Genomic DNA, 20,686 nt, shown 5'->3' with positions numbered 1-20,686 from the left:
TTAAAAAAAAAAATGAATGACGGCGGGATCGAACCCGGGCCGTCGGCGTGCTAGCCGAGCACGTTACCGCTAGGATAACGTATTATTATAAAAATATTTTTTTATTAGGAGTATATATATTGAAAAAGTATTGTTTTCAAAAATGTCAAATTTTTCAATTTCACTGGATATCTTCTCGATTCTCAATTATTAAGTTTTTAAACGATATTTCCATTAATTAGCGATTACAAAAAAAAAAAAAATAGGAATTATTTTAAAAAAAAAATGAATGTTGGCGGGGATCGAACCCCCGCCGTTGGCGTGCTAGCCAAGCACGCTGCCGAGTAGACAACGCGCTTATTATAAATATAAATTTTCATTAGTAGTATATCTTCAATACATTAAATAATTTTTTTCATTTGATACTCCACAAGATGTTGCTTCTCCCTTCCGCTCGTTCTGCAGTCGACTAAATTTCAGTTAAACAAATAAAAAACAAAAAGCATTCATACCGCAGGAAATAAAATTCACCCCATCGACGAACACCCCAGCATTGCGTGTTGCGCCCTCCCTCTCTTGGGGTGCAGTACTACGATGCCGCTGGGGTCACTCAAACCCTCAGAACTAAGCCTCTACTTTAGTCAATCCTCTTTGGTCGACCGTTTCCCAACAGCTGATCGATTCCCAAATAAAAAATAATAAAGAAACTACCCCCGCGTACTGCTATTGTCCATAAGTGAATGCATTTTTCTGATTATTTCATCGATTTATTAAACCTTTCAATATATCTCTTAAAATTTCAATAACTCAACCTTAATAGTGCGTCGTTTGCATTATCGAATTATATTAGTGTTCGTTTATTCCTGAGTAAATCCATCTGTATGAATTATTACATGTGCAAAGATTGTCCAGAATTCAGTGAAATAGTTCCAGTAAAACTGAATCCTGAAATTAGGGAATTATGGCCTCAGCATCAAGTACCAGTGCTCGAAGTTTATTTGTGGAGTCAAAAATTCGTTTGGCAGATAAAGTACAAGTCAATGTGAACAACATAGCATCCTTAGCCAGACAAATTCAACGGGGATCCAAGAGTTCTGAGGTGATTACAATTTCATCTGTATGACATAAATTTAACTTGCAGCAATAAAATAAACTAATAAAATTCTGTAGGGAATTTTTTTCATTCATATACCATCAATAATTTTATAATATCCACTAACAATAATTCCCTGATCGTTATTTGCAGACTTTAATGCACGCAGCGAAGAATTTCGCCCAACAGGAGCATGGACTGGAAAATGCTGAAAACAACCTGAACAAGCTCATGCTCATTACGTCCCACCTGGAGTACCAGTTGAACGCAGTCGACAGGAGTTCTGCAAAACTCGAGGATGTCACCGAACAAGTCAGGGCAATGCAACGATAAACAATAGTCTCAAGGTATATATTAAAAAAATCTCGATATCAAAGAAAAAGCACTTACTCAATACAGCAGTAAAAAGCAAAAGGACATTCTTCGTTCGTTTCAATATAATTTATTGAAAGACTCGATTCTCCCGCACCAACAACAATAATAATCCCCAAATATTCATCAGATCAATTACAAACGCCTTATTAACTGCCCGTTGAATTTTCTCCTATCAAACGGAATGCACACCTTTTATAAATGCCTCCACCGAAACGATGGGAGTATCCGGAAGTATTCCATGACCTAAATTCGCGATATAACGGGTTTTTCCGAATTTTTCGCCAATCTCCTTCGCCCGTTTGAAAACCTCGTTCTCATTAGCATACATTGCACACGGATCCATGTTCCCTTGTACAGTGACATCAGGACCAAATCTCTGTCTTGCTTCAACTGGATCCACATTCCAATCTACCCCTATCACCTCATAGCTATGATCTTTGGCTAGAAGCTCCAAGGAATTCAATGTTGCTCCCCTTGGAAAAACAATCTGCAAGAAAGCCACTCGTTAATATATCCATTAAACCTCAGAACTCCTCAATTCTCAGTTGTTTCCTTACCATTGGCACTTTTGCAATCTTCAGTTCGTCCAATTTAGCCCTGACTCTCTCACTGATTTGTTTAACAAAGGGAAAACAATATTTTTTGAATAATTCATCATTCAGGTAATCTGCATGACTTTCAAAAATTTGTAGAGCCTGAAAACGAATCTTTTATTACACAAGATATCTCAAAATGAAGTATCATCGTCGTGAGAATCTTTCGGAGAACTCGTTTGTAGGCGAAAAGTCTAAAAACATTTTTTGTACAATACCTGACCTGAGAATTGTTTTTTTTTCTATTTTTTCCTCATGAGTAGGTGATTAAAATGACAATTATTCCCTTGAGCTACCCTCACAACAATGATATTTCATTTTTCTGGATTTATTTAATTTCGGTAAATAAATTATCGGCGTTTACCTGAGCTCCAGCTTTGACTTGCATGACAAGATATTCAATGACTATGTCAGTAATAAGTTGTAGCAATTCGATGGATTTTTCTGGATATCTGTACAGCCACGACCTGGCCTGTGCCATTGTTGAACTGCCACCCCCCTGGATCATGTAGCCCATCAGAGTCCACTAGAGTCATACGAACAATACTAATACATAGACTCGTTAAAAATAATAGCTCCAAGTAAAGTAGAATTGTTTAGGATATTGAAAATCTTACAGGGGCCCCTGTGAATCCGATGAGAGGAACTTTTCCCTCCAAACTGTGCCTCGTAAGGGTTATAGCCTTTCCAACGTATCCAAGATCTTTCTCGACATCTGGTCGCTTCAATCTTGACATGTCAGATGGATTTGCCAACGGCTCCGGCAGCACTGGACCCTAGGTAAAAATTCGACATTTTTTGTAATTAAACTCATGTTTAAGTAATATGGAATAAATTACCACTCCAGGTCGCATTTCTACAGTGAGCCCCATAGCCTGTGGTATCACAAGGATATCCGAGAAAATTATACTCGCATCCAATTCGAATCTTCTTATCGGTTGAAGTGTTACCTCACACGCATACTCAGGTGTTTGGCAAATAGTGAAAAAATCGTGTTTCGTTCGGAATTCCCTGAACTCAGGCAGATATCTCCCAGCTTGTCTCATTATCCACACGGGTATTTTATCAACGTCTTCTCCTCTGGCTGCTCGTAAGAACCTGTCATTCTTCAGAGGTGGAAAATTATGCTGAGCCATCCTGAAAATTAATTTTTCAAGAAACAATAGTCGATTGTTGGGGCGAGTTTTCCAAACGAAAAAAATCTCCGGTTTGGGTAGGACGTTTTCACTTTATCGGAGTTTTCTGGGGACTTGGCTTTGGCGTTGAGACAACTGAGGACTTTGGAGATATACTATTTTTTATTTTCGTATTCTAGGAAGGTTAGAGCCTTCTGAAATACTAAACGCGGAGTCAAGACCGGCGCCACTGGAGCTAGCTCAGCTGTTTGGAGTCGGGTTTATCAGTCGATAAAACAGTGTCAGTTTAAATTATTAATAGGCTCCTACAATTAGCGTCATTAGCAGGATCCGTCTGTCAATGTTTTCGGTGTGAAAATTAATGGCACTGTGGGTTAAATCAGGCACGTGCTAATGAATGATTGAGCAATTGAACAATTAGAAATAATAAAATTATTCTCGTAATGTTACGACCATTGATATTTAATTATTTTAAAAAATTGATAGTGAATCCGTGACTGAAAAGAAAAAAGTAAAATGGTAAAAGTAAAAGTCTTTGTTGCGACGGGTGAATGGAGGAAGAGAAATTAAATTCTACCATTTGCGAATGACTCATTCGATGTACATTCATCATTAAATATTTCCCTTGTAATAGTAGTGACTAATTGAGTTAGATATAGTCGGGTTATAAACGGATCATCTACCAGTGAAACAGCTGTTGGTCGATTTCACAATAGCACGTCTTGTTGTGACACTCCTGATTCCAGCTGACCTCCGTCTGTGCCGGTAACCCATCTCAATAAATGATTAGTCGTTATCGAATATTATCAGTCAAGGTTGCCCCTGAAGTAGCAACAATGCACTCGATACATCCCGAAACCCTGGCCCTATCAATTCGTCGTAAACAATGCAGTTATTTTCCGATCACACTTTTCAATTTACAATGCGTCATTCTCAAATGAATTAATTACATTATCGATTGATCTCGGTGTGTATTCGAATTCAACCACTGAGTAATGCTGAATTCATTATGTATACACCCACGAACTGATTTCAGAAGAACAGAAATTTTTTTTAATTGGAGTCGATTTAAATGACAAGTTTTTTTTCATTATTGCATTAATATTTTTATTGCTGAAATAGTGAGCTAGAATATTATGAATTAAATACTGAAGGAAGAATCAATTTATTGTTTAATATTGATTAATTATTTTGCAGCGCAAATTATTTTATTGATGGACGCATGTGATTAGCGTAGTTTATAAACATAAATATTATGCATATGTAATGTCTATCATCTACGTTTTGAATGAGCAATTCTGAAAAATTAAAAGGAAAACCGCATTGTCCACTGGGATAATATTTGCACTGGAGTTTGTACGTTGTTTATCGCACTGTTATTCACTCCACTCTAGTAACAATTGCAGTGGAATTCCACTTCGAAAATATTGACAAAATATTTACCCTACACATTCATTCCCAATAAAATTGGTTGACTAATGCTTGGCTAGTAAATAACATGCGATTAACTGTCACTGAGTAAAAAATCGCCACGTGTGTAAAAATGCCCATCACCAAGACTGTGTGATTTCTGGTTTCATGAAGCTCCTGGAGATGCTTCATTCAAACTGACTGATTTGTCCGAGAAAAACCGATAACAACTTTTTATTCGACTCCGATAAATTATCGATAGTTAATTCCTTATACAGAAATTACTATAGCTTCGTCATTCATTACGTTGAGAAAAATCTCGCCGTAGTTTTCCGATAACGAATTGTTACGACGAAACTCAATGAAAATGAGAAGACATGTGTTATTGTACGTGCAACACGAGGTACAAATTATTGAGTCTTCAGTTTTACTCAATTTCACGCCTCAACGGGTGCATGAAAGTACTGTGGATATTTTTATTGCTCATTTTACGATCCCTCGGACTGATGAAAATCAATAGTGAATACGATTTTAAAAAATGTACCCAATATAATAAAATAATTTATAAAAGCGATAACTCTACTCACTTCTTCCGGAAGTATATGTAAACATCGATTAATTGAATTAATTAACTAATCAACAATATTGATAACACGTTTAATAAACTTTTTCATTCTCTTTCAAATGGTATCCGAATTTTCCAGTGAAAAATGGCGCTTTAATTTTTTTTTTTTATAAAATGAAATTAGACGATATGATTGGAACAAGTGAATCCAATGGCACTCAAAAAGTACTTGTACATGTACTATCAATTCGCACTATGAGTTTTAGGACAATGTACACGCAACGCGAATGACAGTGTAGCCTCTGGTGCATGACCCATCACCTTCACTTCCTCTGCACTAGGCACTGGTTAATCTGCACATAACGGTTTGCCCACCTCCAGCAGCCAAGGTATTTCCCGATCCTGGGATGTAATTATTTTATGATTTATTTGGTGTCCACTGTTGGTCGAGGCATAAAAATGACTTGTTAATGTAAAAGTAATAATAGCTACAAAGATGGCTTTGCTAGATTTTTCTAGATTGGTTAATTAAGAAATTCATAAAATTGATTGAATAATTTTTTTTTTTTAATAAAACGAGTAAATTGATCGTTGAAACGATTTGGAGTATTGCTGGCATGATTTAACGTCGGGTAATTGAATATGAACAAGAGGGGCGGCACATGAGGCGCACAATCGACGAATCGTTGTTTCCTGGCGTATAGGAGTGAACGCGAATGCCAAGAGTTGTTTCAGTTGGTTTCAGTCTACATTCAGACACGCCACCGCACGGTTCAACGTCGACGTCGTCTCCATGACGTACATCAATGTGTCACAGATTATAATATATTATCAATTGGCCTATTGAGATTGTCAATCGCTCGAGTCAGACATTGACAGTTCTCCGAAAGTTTTCTTTTGGCATTTCCGGTAATTTGTGATTTTTTTTTTTATCTTTCTCGATGTGGATGACCGTTCGTGTATGAGTACGTATTATGTATTTTATTCACTTTTTTTCCTTGAGCTTTTGACATTTTTGCCGATTGGGTTGGTGATAATTGGTGAAGGGCAACCGGCGTCGGATTTAATTTTAATTAGTATAGCGAGTTTTTCGGTTATTTATTGGGAGTTGCGATTAACAGCTCCTGATGTCTTGTATTTTGGAACTCAATAATGACGACACCCTAGCTTTTTTGCAGAAGTTCAGAGATTAATGGGAAAAAAATTCTCGGTCTACCTTTTTCGAATGTTAATTCATCACTCAATCATCTATCATGTTTTTTTAACGTGGTGCCTGTGTTGCCTGCTACATCATTTCATCGCCAACAAAAGAGCAACATTAAAATTCAATGAATTTTTAATAAAATATGAATAACTAAAATGCGCTTTTATCGTTCCCTTGGTCGGTGTCATGTCTAAATTTAATGCACTTCGTCGGTCTTGACTTGAAACTGCTATTTCAGACTTGGTAATGACACACTGACGCCTAATCTCGATTGTGATTGATTTTAATTAAATGCAATTAGAGAAAAGAGTTTGGAATTCTGATGTTTTTGATTGATTTCTATTATTCCAGGCGATTATTGAGTAATTAATGGGTTATACTGATGTTATAATAGGTACTTAGATAAGGTTCAAGGTTGCTGGCAGTTCCTATCGAGTCACTTAATCTCTTTCCTGTTTACTGCCCACCTACAATCTAAATACCGACAATGTCTCATACACATTGCTCCACCTTTGCCAATTTTACTTCAAACGATTTAGTGTTACTTTTTTTTTTCCTTTCTTTCACATTGATACCACAACAAGCTTGACTTTCACGATAGAAAGCGCCAATGGGTTGGTTGACCTCCTCGCGTTTTATCCTCGTTTCGTGATGTTCATCCATCTCAAACGTTATTCGACCTCAAGAAAAAGAACGATGACCGCCTTCATGAGCATAGTGCGTTACGCATTAAACGACCTGATGCAACGTGATGATAATTTCTTACCTAGTCGAAAACCGCAGCTCAATGGAATCAGGAAAAAACCCCGGAGAACAGTAAAATCAAAAGTGTGTCATAGAAATGTTGGAGAAAAAAAAAATCGAAAGTGTGCCTGCAGAATCCAGTTCTTTCTACCATTTATTTCATTGTTCTTTTCGCCAATGAATTAATGAAGGAGAAGAGTGATAGAACATTTTACAACTCACTTTCATGGAAAATAGGATTTCAACTTTGAAACAATGCTGGTGCACTTAACATCGGATGATTAATCAAAAATCAATTGATCATTCTTGAACTTGGCCAGATGAGCATCTGCTGAACTTTTGCACCCAGCATTCATCACCATTTTCTTTTGTTACAAAAAACAGAGAAGGTTCATTTATAAATATTTCATTAGAATTTGCTTGAAGAAATGTTAATCAAATACATATTTTTTTTCACTTTTGCATACCACTCCACTGAATTGAATTGACGTATTTGAAAAAGAAAATGATGATTTAATGGCAAAAAATCCAGCTCAATGGATTTTGTAAAAATAATTCTCTCAGCTATTAGTTTTTTCTTTTTCAATCGTTTATGGGTTTAACATTGAAGTGGCTTTATTGAATTCTTTCAACGTTCTGTTCTGGTAACCGCCGATTACAAAGGAAGGAAAAAAAAATTGATTGGCTAATGTTGAGTGCGTTCATAATTGTACGGCTTGTACACGTGAGGTACTGCTTCTACGTGCTCTAGAAAAATGTCATTATAAAATTGTTAACGCAACAGAGTTTTGCGCAATTTCGTAAAAACGGAATTGACCACATTGAAGCCTTTCGAAGATGCCTGGAGAGCATTCATGTATAAATTTTCTTACTGGGAGTAAAAACGGAAACACTCACCAGTATTTTGTCACGAACGTGCTCCTCTTGTTCTGCATTTATCGCCCGGAAGAATGAAATACACGAATATGTTTACGTTTTGGTCACCAAAATTGTTTATAAATTTTCCCCCCCACAATTATTCGTTAAATATAATTTGACCGCTGCAATGATGAAAATCATGAGTTCCTCTTGACACCATATTTCACTACCACTGAATCATTAGAAACTGGTTATTTCCCAATAGTCCGTTCAATCGATGTATCATCTGGATAAATGCCACTGACCCCTAGTGCGGTATTCCCGTTTTACATACAATAGTTCTCAGGGAAATCCACGGATTATTAAATAAAAAAAATCCAGAGAAACATTGACGACAGTGAGCCAATTGTGAGACGTCGATGTTCGACGTAAAATTCAAATCCTCCTCGGGTTTTTCTCCTCGTTTCCATTCTGAGAAGAAGAAAAAACAAATTATGAGCCTTGCATCAAGCTATAGACAGACATTTTTACCTAATGCGGTTCGCGTACATCTGCGGGTGTCTATCAAAGACGTACATTGAAGTTCATTATTCTCATTTTCATGGTTGCGCAAGAACGACAAATGACAGGTGAGTGGAGGCGAATACTGTAATCGTTAGGAGATACGATATTATTGACCCACACTGACTACAAGACTCATTTGCAATAACTCATATTTTTTCTATTGGATTTTACCTTAAAAGATAATTTAACAAAAAAAAAACATTTTTCGTTAAGCATTTCTGAACAATTGACGTTAAATTCGTTCACATCATTGGCCGTATATAAATGATACTATGTGAACTATTTACAAACAGCCCATTTACTAGAATACTATGTCTTGAAACAATTAATAATTAAATTTGATTCGATTATACTAGACTAGACTAGGTGAAGAAAAATTGTCCGCAGAAAATAATAATATGTTGAAAAAAATTAAATAACTCTGTATTTTAGGAAAAACCATGAATCACATAGAGGTCTAGTGCGTTTCATTGATAGTGGAAACTTGGACTTTGATAACATAAAAAATATCAACTTTTAGCGACTCATGTTATTCTGTGATTTTTCAATTGACAACTCGGTGCCAATTGTTTTCCAAATGTGTGACCGTGACCCTTTACCGCCCTTATTTACTGCTGTTGAAATAACAGAATTATTTTTTATCTCTTTCAGTGGATGAAACTTTAGTGATAGATAGCGTAAATCATGTATTGACGGTAATAAATAAACTCCATGGACAAGTAAATTATCTCGAAAGTGGTGGGAATACTGATGAATTTTGACGCATCTGCAATTGCAATGATGATTAATAGGTCTGGATTTCTTTTGTTATCAGGAAAACATGCTGTTACACATGGTGGACTTTGAGTGATGAGACTAATTGTTGGCGACAGCCGATGATAACACGAGTTATCGATTAAATAGAGGATTAAAAAAAAATTTTAATTAACTGAATCAATACTTGACGTGAGATGACGAGTGGTCCTCATCAGTCCTCACACGCGAGCCCATCGCGATCCAGTCTGAGTTGCTGTCAAGGTGGTGATGACAGCAGCAGTTCAAATGACATTAGCCAAATGCCAGAATTGACAGGCAACAACAACTACCTTGTTACCAAAAATCATACATTTCCAAAACGTCCAGAAGTTGATCTCACATTTAACAACATTAAATACAGCGTTAAAACCTGGAATCTACGAAAATTACAGCGAGGTAAGAACATTTTAAATACTATACATAATCAAGCGCTTGAGATTATTCAATGCGACACAACAAGTGTTACAACTCAATATGGATTATCTCAATTACCTGGAACATAAAAAGCATTTTTATTGACACCCGTAGGCGCTTGGAAATGGCGAGAATGAAATAATTGATCATTCACATCATCATGAAAATTGGATAATCAATCGCAGCATTTTCTCACTCACCATTAGCATAATTAAAACGTGTCTGTAGGTTCATGAAAAAATTTTCTCAGAGGAAAAATTACATTATCGATAAATTTTGTTTTCCCCTCATTAATTACATACGAGCTATGTTTTCCTTGGCTCGTGCGCACACACTATTTAATTGTATATCGAAGTTTGGGCTAGAGTGTCGTGACATATCCGTTCACCGACATATAATTTTCATTGTATTATTCATGTCAACCGGCGAAGGAAACGACGGATTGAATAAATACGTCATGGGCCAGCAATACCGTAAAGCGGTCAATCCAGTACCGAGAAAAGATGAAGAAAAGATGAAAAAAAAGTATCATTAAGATTGTTCAAAGCCAATACAACTCTCAATCATAATTTTTTACGGTAATGTAGCATCACCGAGACAATTGATGATGTAGGGATGCATAAATTGACGCTTCTCAATGGGGAGAATTCTCTTTTAAAAATTCGCCTTGTGCCTACCTGACCAGGCACACGTGTCCGGAGGAACGATTCTTTTTCTTCTTCATTCTTCTTCAACCTTGTCACGTAGGCACCATCGACGATTATTACCTCCTTGGCCAAACATGTTTTAACCCTTCTACCCAACACGAATCTCTCTTCTTTCTGGACACCGGGATTTCAATTTTTTCCACATAATCATTTTCTCAATACAATCCCTCAATTAAAATTACAATCGTCATAGAAATTTTATCCTTATATTCAGTCAAATGCTGTTGAATGACGCATTGAAATAACTGGTAATCGTAAATTTTCATTTGCCAAATAATTAAGAGGCCAGTCATGTTGATTAAAATCTACGACGTGACAAGTTGAAGAGTTCGTGTCAGGTTGAGAGATAATATGCTGCCATAAAATGAGACAATTAAAGCTGATGAATCAGGAATTAGGAATAGAATTGCGATTAGTGTCAAATGTCATTAGTAATTTCTGTTCATTTTAAATGGCATTTTTTAACAGAGAAAAAAAATAAACCACTCATCTCGTACGCAAATCCTCGAGGAAGGGCCACGATTTGTGGGTATTTTTTCATATTCCTAAATGTCAATGCAAGGTTATCGTTTCAACGAGTTATGCAAACAAAAAACGTGGAATTATAGGGATACTCTGTTAATGATTCTAGACTCCAAGGAGATTCTTCACGGTGTCAGTGGGCAATTTAGAGCTGGTGAGCTGACAGCAATAATGGGCCCCTCGGGGGCTGGCAAATCTACACTTCTCAACGTTCTAGCTGGATTTACGTAAGTCCCTAATCATTGATGTTGCATCAACATAACTTTCTCAGACGTCAATGCAATTACAACTGTGTTATTTCAACCTTGTTATTGAAATTAGTGTTCAAGGTGCAAGCGGTGAAATTTTTGTCAATGGAAAACGCCGCACCCCATACAGCGAGCGATGGAAAAGAACATCAACTTATATACAACAGGACTCACTACCACGTACTAAATTGACTGTTGGCGAAGCCATGACACTTGCCGCTAATCTCAAGCTCGGGTATACCATTACCTCCACGTTTAAACACGCACAGGTAATCAATCATCATCATTAAATAAAAAATTCATCTTCATAATTATTCACAATATACGTCTATTGAAATAAAAATCATCGACAAGTCCTCGAAATTCATTCACATACGAATGAAAGTGAAAGGGAGAATACTCGCATAATTCAGTATAAAATTTAAATACATGCCCAACTCGAATGGCCCGAATAACTCAGCAAATCAGGAATTCATCGCATTAACCGTCAATTATTCTTTTAGGTACTAGATTTGTTAGAAATGTTAGGACTAAGTCATTGTTACGACACCCTTTGTGGACGTCTCTCTGGTGGGCAAAAAAAGCGATTGGATGTTGCCTTCGAACTTCTGAGCAATCCCTCAGTATTATTTCTGGACGAGCCGACGACGGGTAAGCATTGGCTATTCCCAGTTAACATTTTCCTCTTAGCAGTGCTTTTTGCTCCAAAATGTTCCCCTGACCCAGCCTCAACCTGCAAATCGAGCATCACCAGGATTACAAGAAATACGGAAAACTTGTAAACAAAAAAAATGAATTTATAATGATTACAGGCCTCGACTCGGCATCGTGTAGTTCCTGTATTGCATTGCTTCAGAGATTGGCTAAAATGGAAAAGCGTACGGTGGTGTGTACGATACATCAGCCGAGTGCTCTGTTATTCGAGATGTTTGATTCACTTTACGCTTTGGCCGGTGGTCACTGCATATATCGTGGCTCAATTTCATCATTCTTACCACACCTGATGTCGATAGGTATTTCCTGCCCACCATACCACAATCCAGCAGACTTCTTGATTGAAGTTGCTATCGGAGATTATGGAGTTACGGTTGATAAATTGTCAATGGCCGCTGAGAACATGTGGCATGACAATCAGGGAATAGCTGTTGACTCTAAACTGAAGAGCAATGCCAAGACTATTCAAGTGTCTGTTATCGAGGAGCCACCACCACCAGCCGGATTTTTAGCCCAGTGTTATTTACTCTACAAAAGACAATTACTCAGTCTCAGACGGGATTCCTCGTTAATGATAGTTCGAGTACTCTGTCACCTTATGATTGGAATAATCTTTGGGTATCTGTACAGAGGCAGTGGCTATCGTGCTAACAGTGTTCTTGCCAATTACGTTTATCTTTATGGCTCACTTTTGCTCATTGTTTACACTGGAAAGATGGCGGTGACACTGGCATTTCCTATAGAAATGCAAATTCTCACTAGAGAGCATTTCAATAGGTGGTACAAATTGGCACCGTATTATATCAGCTTACTCCTTGTGGAGATACCTTTTCAAGCTGCTTGTGCTGCTACGTATTTAATCGTTAGCTATTGGCTGACTGGACAACCCGTCGAGACACATCGTATTTTGTGTTTCATGGTAGTTAGCATTGCTGCTAGCTTGTGTGCACAGGCTTGGGGATTCTTTATCGGGGCCACTACACCAGTTAAGGTGAGATTTTTACATATTTCAATCATTACAATGCATCCGTTCAAAATCAAACATCCAATAATATTCAATCTCAAAGTTTGTAAACCACTGAAAATTGACCAGAATTGAATCTAAAATTTTCTTTGTAAATTGCAACATTTTCGCAATTGGTCTCAATTGGAAATAAATTCATGAATTCTCATTTGATCGCAGATTGCTGTTTTCGCTGGTCCGGTGATAGCAGTTCTTTTCTCAGTGTTTGGATTTTGTATTCGTTACATGGATACTCCAGTATTCTTTCGTTGGATATTCCACATATCTTACTTCAGAGCGGGCTTTCACAGTCTTCTCTACACAATCTATGGATCTGGGAGAAGCGAGCTTTTCTGTGATGAACTTTATTGCCACTACAAGAAACCCTGGCTGTTCCTCAAGGAGATGGAAATCAACGAGACAAATGTCATAAATAATCTCGTGCTGATCGTCGGTATGGGTGTGCTCATGCATTTGTTAACAGCGAGTGCACTCTGGTGTAAACTTAATCGGAGATAAACTAGGAGAATTGATTTAATGGTTACTGCAAGACAGTATTCCAAAGTGGGCCCATCGACGAACAAAAAATCGTTGACAATTCGTTTTATAAAAACCGAGCATATCTTGCCCAGCCAGCTTCGCCACTCGATCGACCTTTTGGTATTCCTATTTTAAAATTGTGAAACTCATTTTTTTTCGGATGGGCCATGACTTGAATCTCTCAGAGCTTTATAAATTACTTATGATCTTGATAATTATGACGAATAAATAATTGTTATGACAGGGTCGATACATGTTACACTACATTATGTCTCTCCGTGAAATATTCATATATCGCTGACAGTTCTACGTTATTTTTTAGAAAACCAGTGTAACACGAAAAAAGAATAGTGTTTATGACGGACCTAGTCGAGAAAATAACTTAATTATTATTTAATGTTAATATTTGATGCATCCAGTGTTAATGTTGTAAGAATATCTCTTTGGTTTTTAAATAAATCAAACTCATTGTCAATACAGTTTAAATTAATTTAATTAATTATTCATCCAAAAATCTATCAGTAGCAAAAATTTATCAATAATAATAAAAATTGATTGATATAAAAATTATTTATGAATAACCCATTAGTTCCGAAGTTATTTGATAATATAATTATTCATTAAAAAAAATCATTTAAATGGTTCAAGTTAATTTGTTTAGACAATTAATTAATTTCCTGGTAACTAACTATGTCCATTCATAAATAAATATCGGTGGGACGTGAATGAGGCTTTTTTTACCGATTGCAGGTAGAAAGTGTACACACGAGCCGTACGATATTTATTTTATCGTATTTACCCTATCCCCATTCATTCGCAACTTTATTACCAGTTTAGAGCGGACGAAAAGGAACGACAGATCAACCAGTGATTTTCCTTTAAAAACAAAATGGACTACTTCTAACACAATAGTGTATCAGATAATACATTATTTTTCTGAAATTTTATCACACCATGACAATCCAATAATGGAGCCTTTTATTTCTACATCAAAACGATTCAATTAAAATATCCGGAAAATTGCTTTTTCATTGCCCATTTATTTGCAACTATTTTTCCATATCGCAAGTAAGAGACACACTATACGATCGCGAAATTGAAAACTTGCAAAATGGTTGTTTATTTAATTTCTTCTAGACCTGCAGCAACCCCTTGTTGCTCGGCCTACACATGCGCAATCGCTCGCACCCCATGAGGTGCAAGTGAGACAAAACGCGACGCTTCGACCAGAGAATAAAAAGCTTCCCCAAAACATTGTGACTTAATTCCTAAAATCCCGAGAATAAACAAAAAATTAGTGAAGATAAAATTAAAAACGCGCCAATCACCCGCCTACCGATATAAACTAGTGGCGCGCACGCATTCTCTCTAGATCCCACAATAATCTCTTGTATATTTTTAGTTTCATTAAGTCTCATCGTGTACAATTTTAATTCCATTGTTCTCGCGTAAAAAATCACGACAGACTAACCGCTCGGTAATTTCAAAACATTTGCGCTCAGTATCTCGGATTTTAAAATTCCACTCGCAAAATAATTCATACAACAAATACCTACGGATATACATATTTATCTCATACCCTCTCCACATCCTCAGTTAAATTCTACCTCTGACCAGTTGAGTAATATACAAACCCGCGTGCACATACAATCTAATATAATCACCCGAGTATTTAATTTCTCCATGTGGCAATTTCGAGTTTTCCCACACATCCTGTCCCTCGGAATAACCAATGATCATTGAATGATTTGGATGTGTGGACTACTTATTAGTGCGAAACCTTTGAACCGTGTAATTAATCTTAATGAAGCAGATGTGCGACCCCGCCTCGTTTGTTCGTGCACAGTATTATATGTCTGGTAAATTATCGGTCGGTACAGCAGGGTGAATAGTAATGAGTGTAATGAGACAGTGGAAGATGTGGTTCAAGTAGATAATGCCTTGAGAGAAGAAAAAAAAAATACGTCATATATCTATATCGAGTGGGAGTGAGCGCGCCACCATTCGAACATTCTCATTTCCACCACACATACCGCGTGGCAACATGATTACTGCTGAAGATATCAGTTTGCCGTCAATCGTTCACTCGTGTACACGCACCTTCAACTAGTCAACTTGTATTTAACCATCGCTCGTCTATTCCACATCAAGCAAAAGTACAGAGACCAACAACACAGTCACTTACCCAATTGTCTCAAAATTAAATTTCACTATTGTGTATTTCAGGATTTCTATGAATCTCACCCTGTCCCGGAGTGAGGATGATTATTGAAACGAATCGTTGTAATTGTAGTTAGTGAATTATATCGTTGATGATAGTGAATGTAATACAACAATTGAAATAATTCCATTGTGATGAAGCGCTCACCAGAGGAGACGGTTGGCTCTCTCCAGCGATCTTTGAACCTGACCTTTGATGGTATCTCTCAGACTGTTAAAGCAGGCCTATTAATGAGAGGTAATGGATAATGTAATGAGACAAGTGTATGAGCTTTTTTTTATTTTTTTCCGATCTTTTTTCTCTGAGCTGCTCTTAACTGTTTTGTTTCAACGAGCCCAATGACCGCTCCGACAGTCGTATCAGTGTCTCGGGTTTTTATCAGTTACAGTTGTTTCGGTTTATTTGTGAAATTAATCCTCTGCTTTCATGGGGGATTAGATTGAGCTTTAATTATTTCGAGGATGATACTATTGGTAACGATATCGTCTAACTATTCATCACCATCGGTTATCTTTCTCACAATCTGCTGAAGTCGTGATAACGCCGGCCATCGCGACATCGTTCCAATGATTTTAATGATTTGGAATCATAATTATTAATTGATGGGATAGTGGAGCAGTTTTATGTAATGGAGATATTGAATTTCAAGTGGTCGATGATTGATGATTAAGAGATATTTCGAAAATGCTATGGAATTTCGATGAACTCTTGATGTGGAGGAACAGTGAGATTGTATGGGTATGGAAGTTATCACAGTAGAGTTTCTCTTTGTCCTTTTTGCAGAGAAACGTCATCTGCTGCATAATATCAGTGGTGACTTCAGGGCTGGAGAATTGACAGCTGTTATGGGCCTCTCTGGCGCTGGAAAGTCCACACTTATGGATATTCTCGCTGGTTTCACGTGAGCATTCTTAAGATTTATAAAAATCAATGATTACTCAGTGAATTTCGATAATATTTCATTGTTGTGCCATTATATCATTGCAATATCGTCACGTACTGACAAAAAAAAAACTCCTTTTAAAATAGTTCGACTTTTCGATTCGTTAATGTTCTTTGAAAATTATGTAGACTAGTAAACCGTAAAGACAGCCAATTACGTAGAGTAGACAAACCGTAAAAATACTCGATATGAATACCACGTGTATAATTTTCCTGAAGACATCTCTTGAAATTTCCCTGCAAGATTCCATTAATTTTCAAAATAAGAAAATTATACCCGTGTCAATCCCAGGAATATTTTTTTACAAGTTCTCTTATCAGAAAAACTTGTGGGATTAATAACGGAATGTATGCGGTTGTGTTGTGTGATAAATATTCAATGTTCTGGAATATTCTAAAATATTAAATGCAACGAATCAACTGCAGATCCCCGCAGAGTGGCAGTGTGTCTGTAAATAACAGGCCCCGTGAGTTGGCAGCATTCAGAAGATCATCAGCATACATAATGCAAGATCATTATTTAGAGCCTCTATTAACCGTGGAGGAGAGTATGAGGGTCGCAGCAGACCTTAAACTCCAGTCGAGCGACGGGAGCAAGTCTGAGAGGGTAATTCAATGATTCTCAGTCGTTCTACACAAACTCAGCCTAGAAGAGCCTATTTCGTTGCTTCCCCGTTGATTCGATAAAGAGAATAAAACTAACAGTTCATTATTGTAGATTGAGCAGATCCTGGTGGCACTGGGCCTCGCCAATTCCAAAGAGACTAGAACTGCCAATCTGAGTGGAGGACAACGGAAGAGACTAGCTATTGCTCTTGAACTTGTGAATAATCCACCGTTCATGCTGTTCGATGAGCCAACGAGGTGAGCATTACTTCCTCGATTGGAATCGATTGGAATCTCGTTGAGATTCCGATATTTCTTCTCAGCTGAGTATTCAGGAAGGAGAAACAGTTACTATCAGTTCTTTTCCTGTTTTTTTTTTTTTTTTCATTTGTTTTTGCTCTTGTTGACACAGTGGCCTCGATAGTGTTGCATCTAAGCAGTGTATCAATTTATTGAAGGCATTGGCACGCGAAGGACCACGTACCGTTGTTATCACGATACACCAGCCCAGTGCAACGCTCCTTGACATGATCGATCATTTACACGTACTTGTTGATGGATCGTGTATTTACACAGGTGGTACACGCAATTTGATACCGTATTTGTCCGATCATGGCCTTCAGTGTCCAACGCATTATAATCCTGCTGATTTCTGTGAGTTTATTTAAAAGTGAGGTAGTGTGGAACTGTCTTTGATTTTTTATCTTAATTTGTTCAGTGATGGAAATATGCAATGGGGATTATGGCGATTATAATAAAATACTCAGTCAGTCTATTGAGAATGGAAAGAACAATGCCTGGAGGTCACCCTCGGAGACGAAAATTCATTGGTCTTTTGGGGATGAACTCAATATGGAACTCCCCGAAATTGATACCAGTGAAACCAGTGGATCGAAATCTAGATATTATGCAACGGGATTTTGTCGGCAATTGCTCGTACTCTTCAGGAGGAATTTCATCAAACTTTCTAGGGATAGGGTAATTTTTTTTTTTTTGGGTCTATTGTGGATTAATTCTCATATATATGCGCATTCGAAAAAATCTAATAAAGAACTGAACGCTCGGAAATTTTATTGATTTCTATTCAATTCAAATGTGTAGATTGCAGGAGGAAAAAAGTTTTGGGAATATTACGTGAGGATTTGTACTGAGAGAATAGTTGCGTAATAGATGAAGTGAAATTATGATCTTTCGATTTTCAGATCATTTACAAAAATTTCTGAATGATCCCCAAAAATTACAGAACGAGCGGTTAAAAGTACCGAAAAATGTATGTAACTATGTAACCGTATTTTATACTGGACTTTTATTTGGACTTTCGGATTACCGAACTTTCACGTTATTTTTATTGAACTTTTTCATTCTCTGCACTTAAGCGAGAGGCGAAATTTTCATCCCAGAAAAATCATGCGGATGAATGAAATGCGGAATATTTACTTTTAATTCCATTAATTGTATTCTGCTATTTGTTTCACTGAACGGGAAAAATATATAAATCTTTCTAGAATTAATGCATTAATAATCACAATTGTTCGAACTACTCGCAGAAAATTCACTCATTTTGGTAAATTATTTGAAAATTAATGGAAAATTGAATTTTTAATTATTTTGACAGATTCTCACGTTCACAAGGCTAACTATCCATTGCCTAATAGCGATTTTCAAAGGATCGGTATTCTACAATATCGGTACTGATGCTGATGAGGCTCGCAACAACTCCGGCCTACTATTCATGAGCCTCATGTTCGTCATGTTCAGTGCCTTCAGTGCGACGCTAATTACCTGTAAGATTTTTCTCGCAAATCCACAAAAAAATTAAATTCAAGTAAACAAACGGCAAAACGCGCAAATTCCGATCTTTAAACATTACTAAATATCGATTTCTCCAAAAAACTATTGATTTTACAAACAATTGCCAATAAACATTCTTATCATAAATTTAATAAGCTACAAAAAATCTCCTCAACGTCTCTACCAAAAATCTATAGCTTCCGGGATAAATCGATTATTAGAAAACTGGTCAGGATTAATTTGTCTACATTAATATTTCGCGCCAGAATTTTTGCATTTTTATTTTACAATGTGTTCTAGTTCCCCTCATGCTGCCAGTGATCATACGAGAGCATTTCAATCGTTGGTACAAATTGCGCTCTTTCTACTTCGCGAATAAATTCGCCGATCTGCCAATTCAGATCACAGCTGTTTTGTTGTACACCATAATTTTGTATCTCATGACTGGACAGATTGCAGAGGGCAGGAGATTTTTACTTCTGTTGTTGTGTTACATTGCTGTTTCACTGGTGGCTCAACTCATTGGTCTCATTTGTGGAATTGTTTTGAGTATAAAGGTAAAATCGTGTGGATAATAATTAATTAATTGATATGACGAAATAATATTGAATAATCTTTTCAGTATGGAGTCATATTTGGACCCTTTTTCATCATGCCATTCGTATTGTTCAGTGGTTTTTTAGTGCACTTGACTGATGCACCGTGGTATTTGCAATGGATATTCCATTGTTCATTCTTGAAATATGGATTTCAAGGTGCCATGGCCTCGATGTACGGGTGAGTCTCGAATTTTTTGTAAGAATATTTTTCAGACAAATTGGAGCCATTGGAGAAATTACTAAAGTACTATTTTTTTTCTCGTTATTTTTCATTTTAGTTATTTTTATATATTTTTTCCTGTAGATTCGGACGATCCCAGATGCCTTGCAATGAAATTTACTGTCATTATACATATCCTAAGAAGGTATTGATGGATTTCGGGATGAAATCTGGTGAATACTGGATGCCAATGATTGTTCTAGCTATTCTTTACGTAATACTAGATTTTATAGCCTACGCTTGTCTTCGATTAAAACTGAAGAAAATACTCTGAAAATGGACAATAAAATGGGGTGGATGGAAAAATTACATTTTTTATAAGAAAAATATGGAAACGGCAGCAGAAATCTAGTCAAAACGAATTTCCGGGGACAATAATTCTTGTGATCATCGACGAAAATTGTGAAATCAATTGGAAGTCTTGGAAATAATAGTTTTTCTACGATGCCATAGCAAAAAAAATGTTATTGAAAATCTATTCTGCCAAATAAATTTTTATACGACAATGGTGGTGTTTAATTTTCAAAAATATTTAATTAGCCTTTCATATTCCTTCGGTGTAGGACGCATTACACCATAGGCGCATATCTACGAACTTTCTACTTGATAATTCCACTCACGAGTGAATGCACGATTCCATTTACGAGTGGCTAACTACGCAATCATGGCGTTGTTGAAGACAAAATTCCATTGGATGATGGAAACCGTTGAAGTAATCCTTGAATTTATAATAGAGAATTTAACAGGACCCGTAAAAATTCCCGCAATCCGTGTAAAAATGGCATTTTTCACGGTCACATTGTTTCCGCAAGTAATTAATAATAATAATAAAAATGATTGCGA

At 36.7% G+C, this 20,686-nt stretch overlaps 4 protein-coding genes across 8 annotated transcripts; 3 read left to right on the top strand and 1 right to left on the bottom strand.

Moving 5' to 3' along the window:
- Nucleotides 1-647: 647 nt before the first annotated feature.
- On the top strand, nt 648-2,746 carry BORCS7 (BLOC-1 related complex subunit 7). Its single transcript, XM_011300980.1, has 3 exons — nt 648-1,078; nt 1,226-1,419; nt 2,660-2,746. The coding sequence occupies exons 1-2, from the start codon at nt 941-943 to the stop codon at nt 1,403-1,405; spliced, it is 318 nt and encodes a 105-aa protein (XP_011299282.1). The 5' UTR covers nt 648-940; the 3' UTR covers nt 1,406-1,419; nt 2,660-2,746.
- Nucleotides 1,463-8,120, bottom strand: Urod (uroporphyrinogen decarboxylase). 3 transcript variants are annotated; one of them, XM_011300981.1, is made up of 6 exons: nt 7,997-8,120; nt 2,880-3,177; nt 2,658-2,816; nt 2,405-2,566; nt 2,005-2,142; nt 1,463-1,934 (listed from the first exon to the last, which is right to left on the bottom strand). In XM_011300981.1, the coding sequence occupies exons 1-6, from the start codon at nt 8,032-8,034 to the stop codon at nt 1,620-1,622; spliced, it is 1,110 nt and encodes a 369-aa protein (XP_011299283.1). In that variant the 5' UTR covers nt 8,035-8,120; the 3' UTR covers nt 1,463-1,619. The 3 variants fall into 3 exon arrangements, with proteins under 3 accessions (XP_011299283.1, XP_011299285.1, XP_011299284.1); XM_011300983.1 differs by lacking the exon at nt 7,997-8,120 and adding an exon at nt 5,174-5,466; XM_011300982.1 differs by lacking the exon at nt 7,997-8,120 and adding an exon at nt 3,860-4,267.
- Nucleotides 2,736-13,950, top strand: LOC105264242 (ATP-binding cassette sub-family G member 4). 3 transcript variants are annotated; one of them, XM_011300985.1, is made up of 7 exons: nt 2,736-2,820; nt 9,336-9,712; nt 11,069-11,186; nt 11,281-11,476; nt 11,711-11,858; nt 12,020-12,912; nt 13,105-13,950. In XM_011300985.1, exons 2-7 carry the CDS (start codon nt 9,472-9,474, stop codon nt 13,441-13,443), a joined length of 1,935 nt encoding a protein of 644 aa, XP_011299287.1. In that variant the 5' UTR covers nt 2,736-2,820; nt 9,336-9,471; the 3' UTR covers nt 13,444-13,950. The 3 variants fall into 3 exon arrangements, with proteins under 3 accessions (XP_011299287.1, XP_011299286.1, XP_011299288.1); XM_011300984.1 differs by lacking the exon at nt 2,736-2,820 and adding an exon at nt 5,886-6,116; XM_011300986.1 differs by lacking the exon at nt 2,736-2,820 and adding an exon at nt 8,500-8,586.
- Nucleotides 13,951-14,137: 187 nt separating this feature from the next.
- Nucleotides 14,138-20,342, top strand: LOC105264238 (ATP-binding cassette sub-family G member 4). Its single transcript, XM_011300979.1, has 11 exons — nt 14,138-15,620; nt 15,691-15,922; nt 16,469-16,586; nt 17,054-17,234; nt 17,346-17,491; nt 17,646-17,887; nt 17,952-18,211; nt 18,849-19,017; nt 19,325-19,581; nt 19,647-19,801; nt 19,928-20,342. The coding sequence occupies exons 2-11, from the start codon at nt 15,820-15,822 to the stop codon at nt 20,115-20,117; spliced, it is 1,821 nt and encodes a 606-aa protein (XP_011299281.1). The 5' UTR covers nt 14,138-15,620; nt 15,691-15,819; the 3' UTR covers nt 20,118-20,342.
- The last annotated feature ends 344 nt before the right edge of the window (nt 20,343-20,686 follow it).

Source organism: Fopius arisanus, unplaced genomic scaffold (assembly GCF_000806365.1).
Source record: "Fopius arisanus strain USDA-PBARC FA_bdor unplaced genomic scaffold, ASM80636v1 scaffold00020, whole genome shotgun sequence".
Lineage (NCBI taxonomy): Eukaryota > Metazoa > Arthropoda > Insecta > Hymenoptera > Braconidae > Fopius > Fopius arisanus.
This window is presented reverse-complemented; position numbering and strand designations above follow the sequence as displayed.

What these genes read in the sequence shown, in the direction of transcription:
- LOC105264238 (XM_011300979.1), top strand. Translation starts at nt 15,820, where the DNA reads ATGAAGCGCTCACCAGAGGAGACGGTTGGCTCTCTCCAGCGATCTTTG. An exon ending in TTATAATCCTGCTGATTTCT is followed by an intron (nt 17,888 to 17,951) that starts GTGAGTTTATTT and finishes TAATTTGTTCAG; the next exon opens with TGATGGAAATATGCAATGGG. An exon ending in GCCATGGCCTCGATGTACGG is followed by an intron (nt 19,802 to 19,927) that starts GTGAGTCTCGAA and finishes TTTTTCCTGTAG; the next exon opens with ATTCGGACGATCCCAGATGC.
- Urod (XM_011300981.1), bottom strand. Translation starts at nt 8,034, where the DNA reads ATGCAGAACAAGAGGAGCACGTTCGTGACAAAATACTG. An exon ending in TCGGATTCACAGGGGCCCCT is followed by an intron (nt 2,567 to 2,657) that starts GTAAGATTTTCA and finishes GTATGACTCTAG; the next exon opens with TGGACTCTGATGGGCTACAT. An exon ending in AAGTCAAAGCTGGAGCTCAG is followed by an intron (nt 2,143 to 2,404) that starts GTAAACGCCGAT and finishes ATTCGTTTTCAG; the next exon opens with GCTCTACAAATTTTTGAAAG.
- LOC105264242 (XM_011300985.1), top strand. Translation starts at nt 9,472, where the DNA reads ATGACGAGTGGTCCTCATCAGTCCTCACACGCGAGCCCATCGCGATCC. An exon ending in TCTGGACGAGCCGACGACGG is followed by an intron (nt 11,859 to 12,019) that starts GTAAGCATTGGC and finishes TAATGATTACAG; the next exon opens with GCCTCGACTCGGCATCGTGT. An exon ending in GGGCCACTACACCAGTTAAG is followed by an intron (nt 12,913 to 13,104) that starts GTGAGATTTTTA and finishes ATTTGATCGCAG; the next exon opens with ATTGCTGTTTTCGCTGGTCC.
- BORCS7 (XM_011300980.1), top strand. Translation starts at nt 941, where the DNA reads ATGGCCTCAGCATCAAGTACCAGTGCTCGAAGTTTATTTGTGGAGTCA. An exon ending in GGGGATCCAAGAGTTCTGAG is followed by an intron (nt 1,079 to 1,225) that starts GTGATTACAATT and finishes CGTTATTTGCAG; the next exon opens with ACTTTAATGCACGCAGCGAA.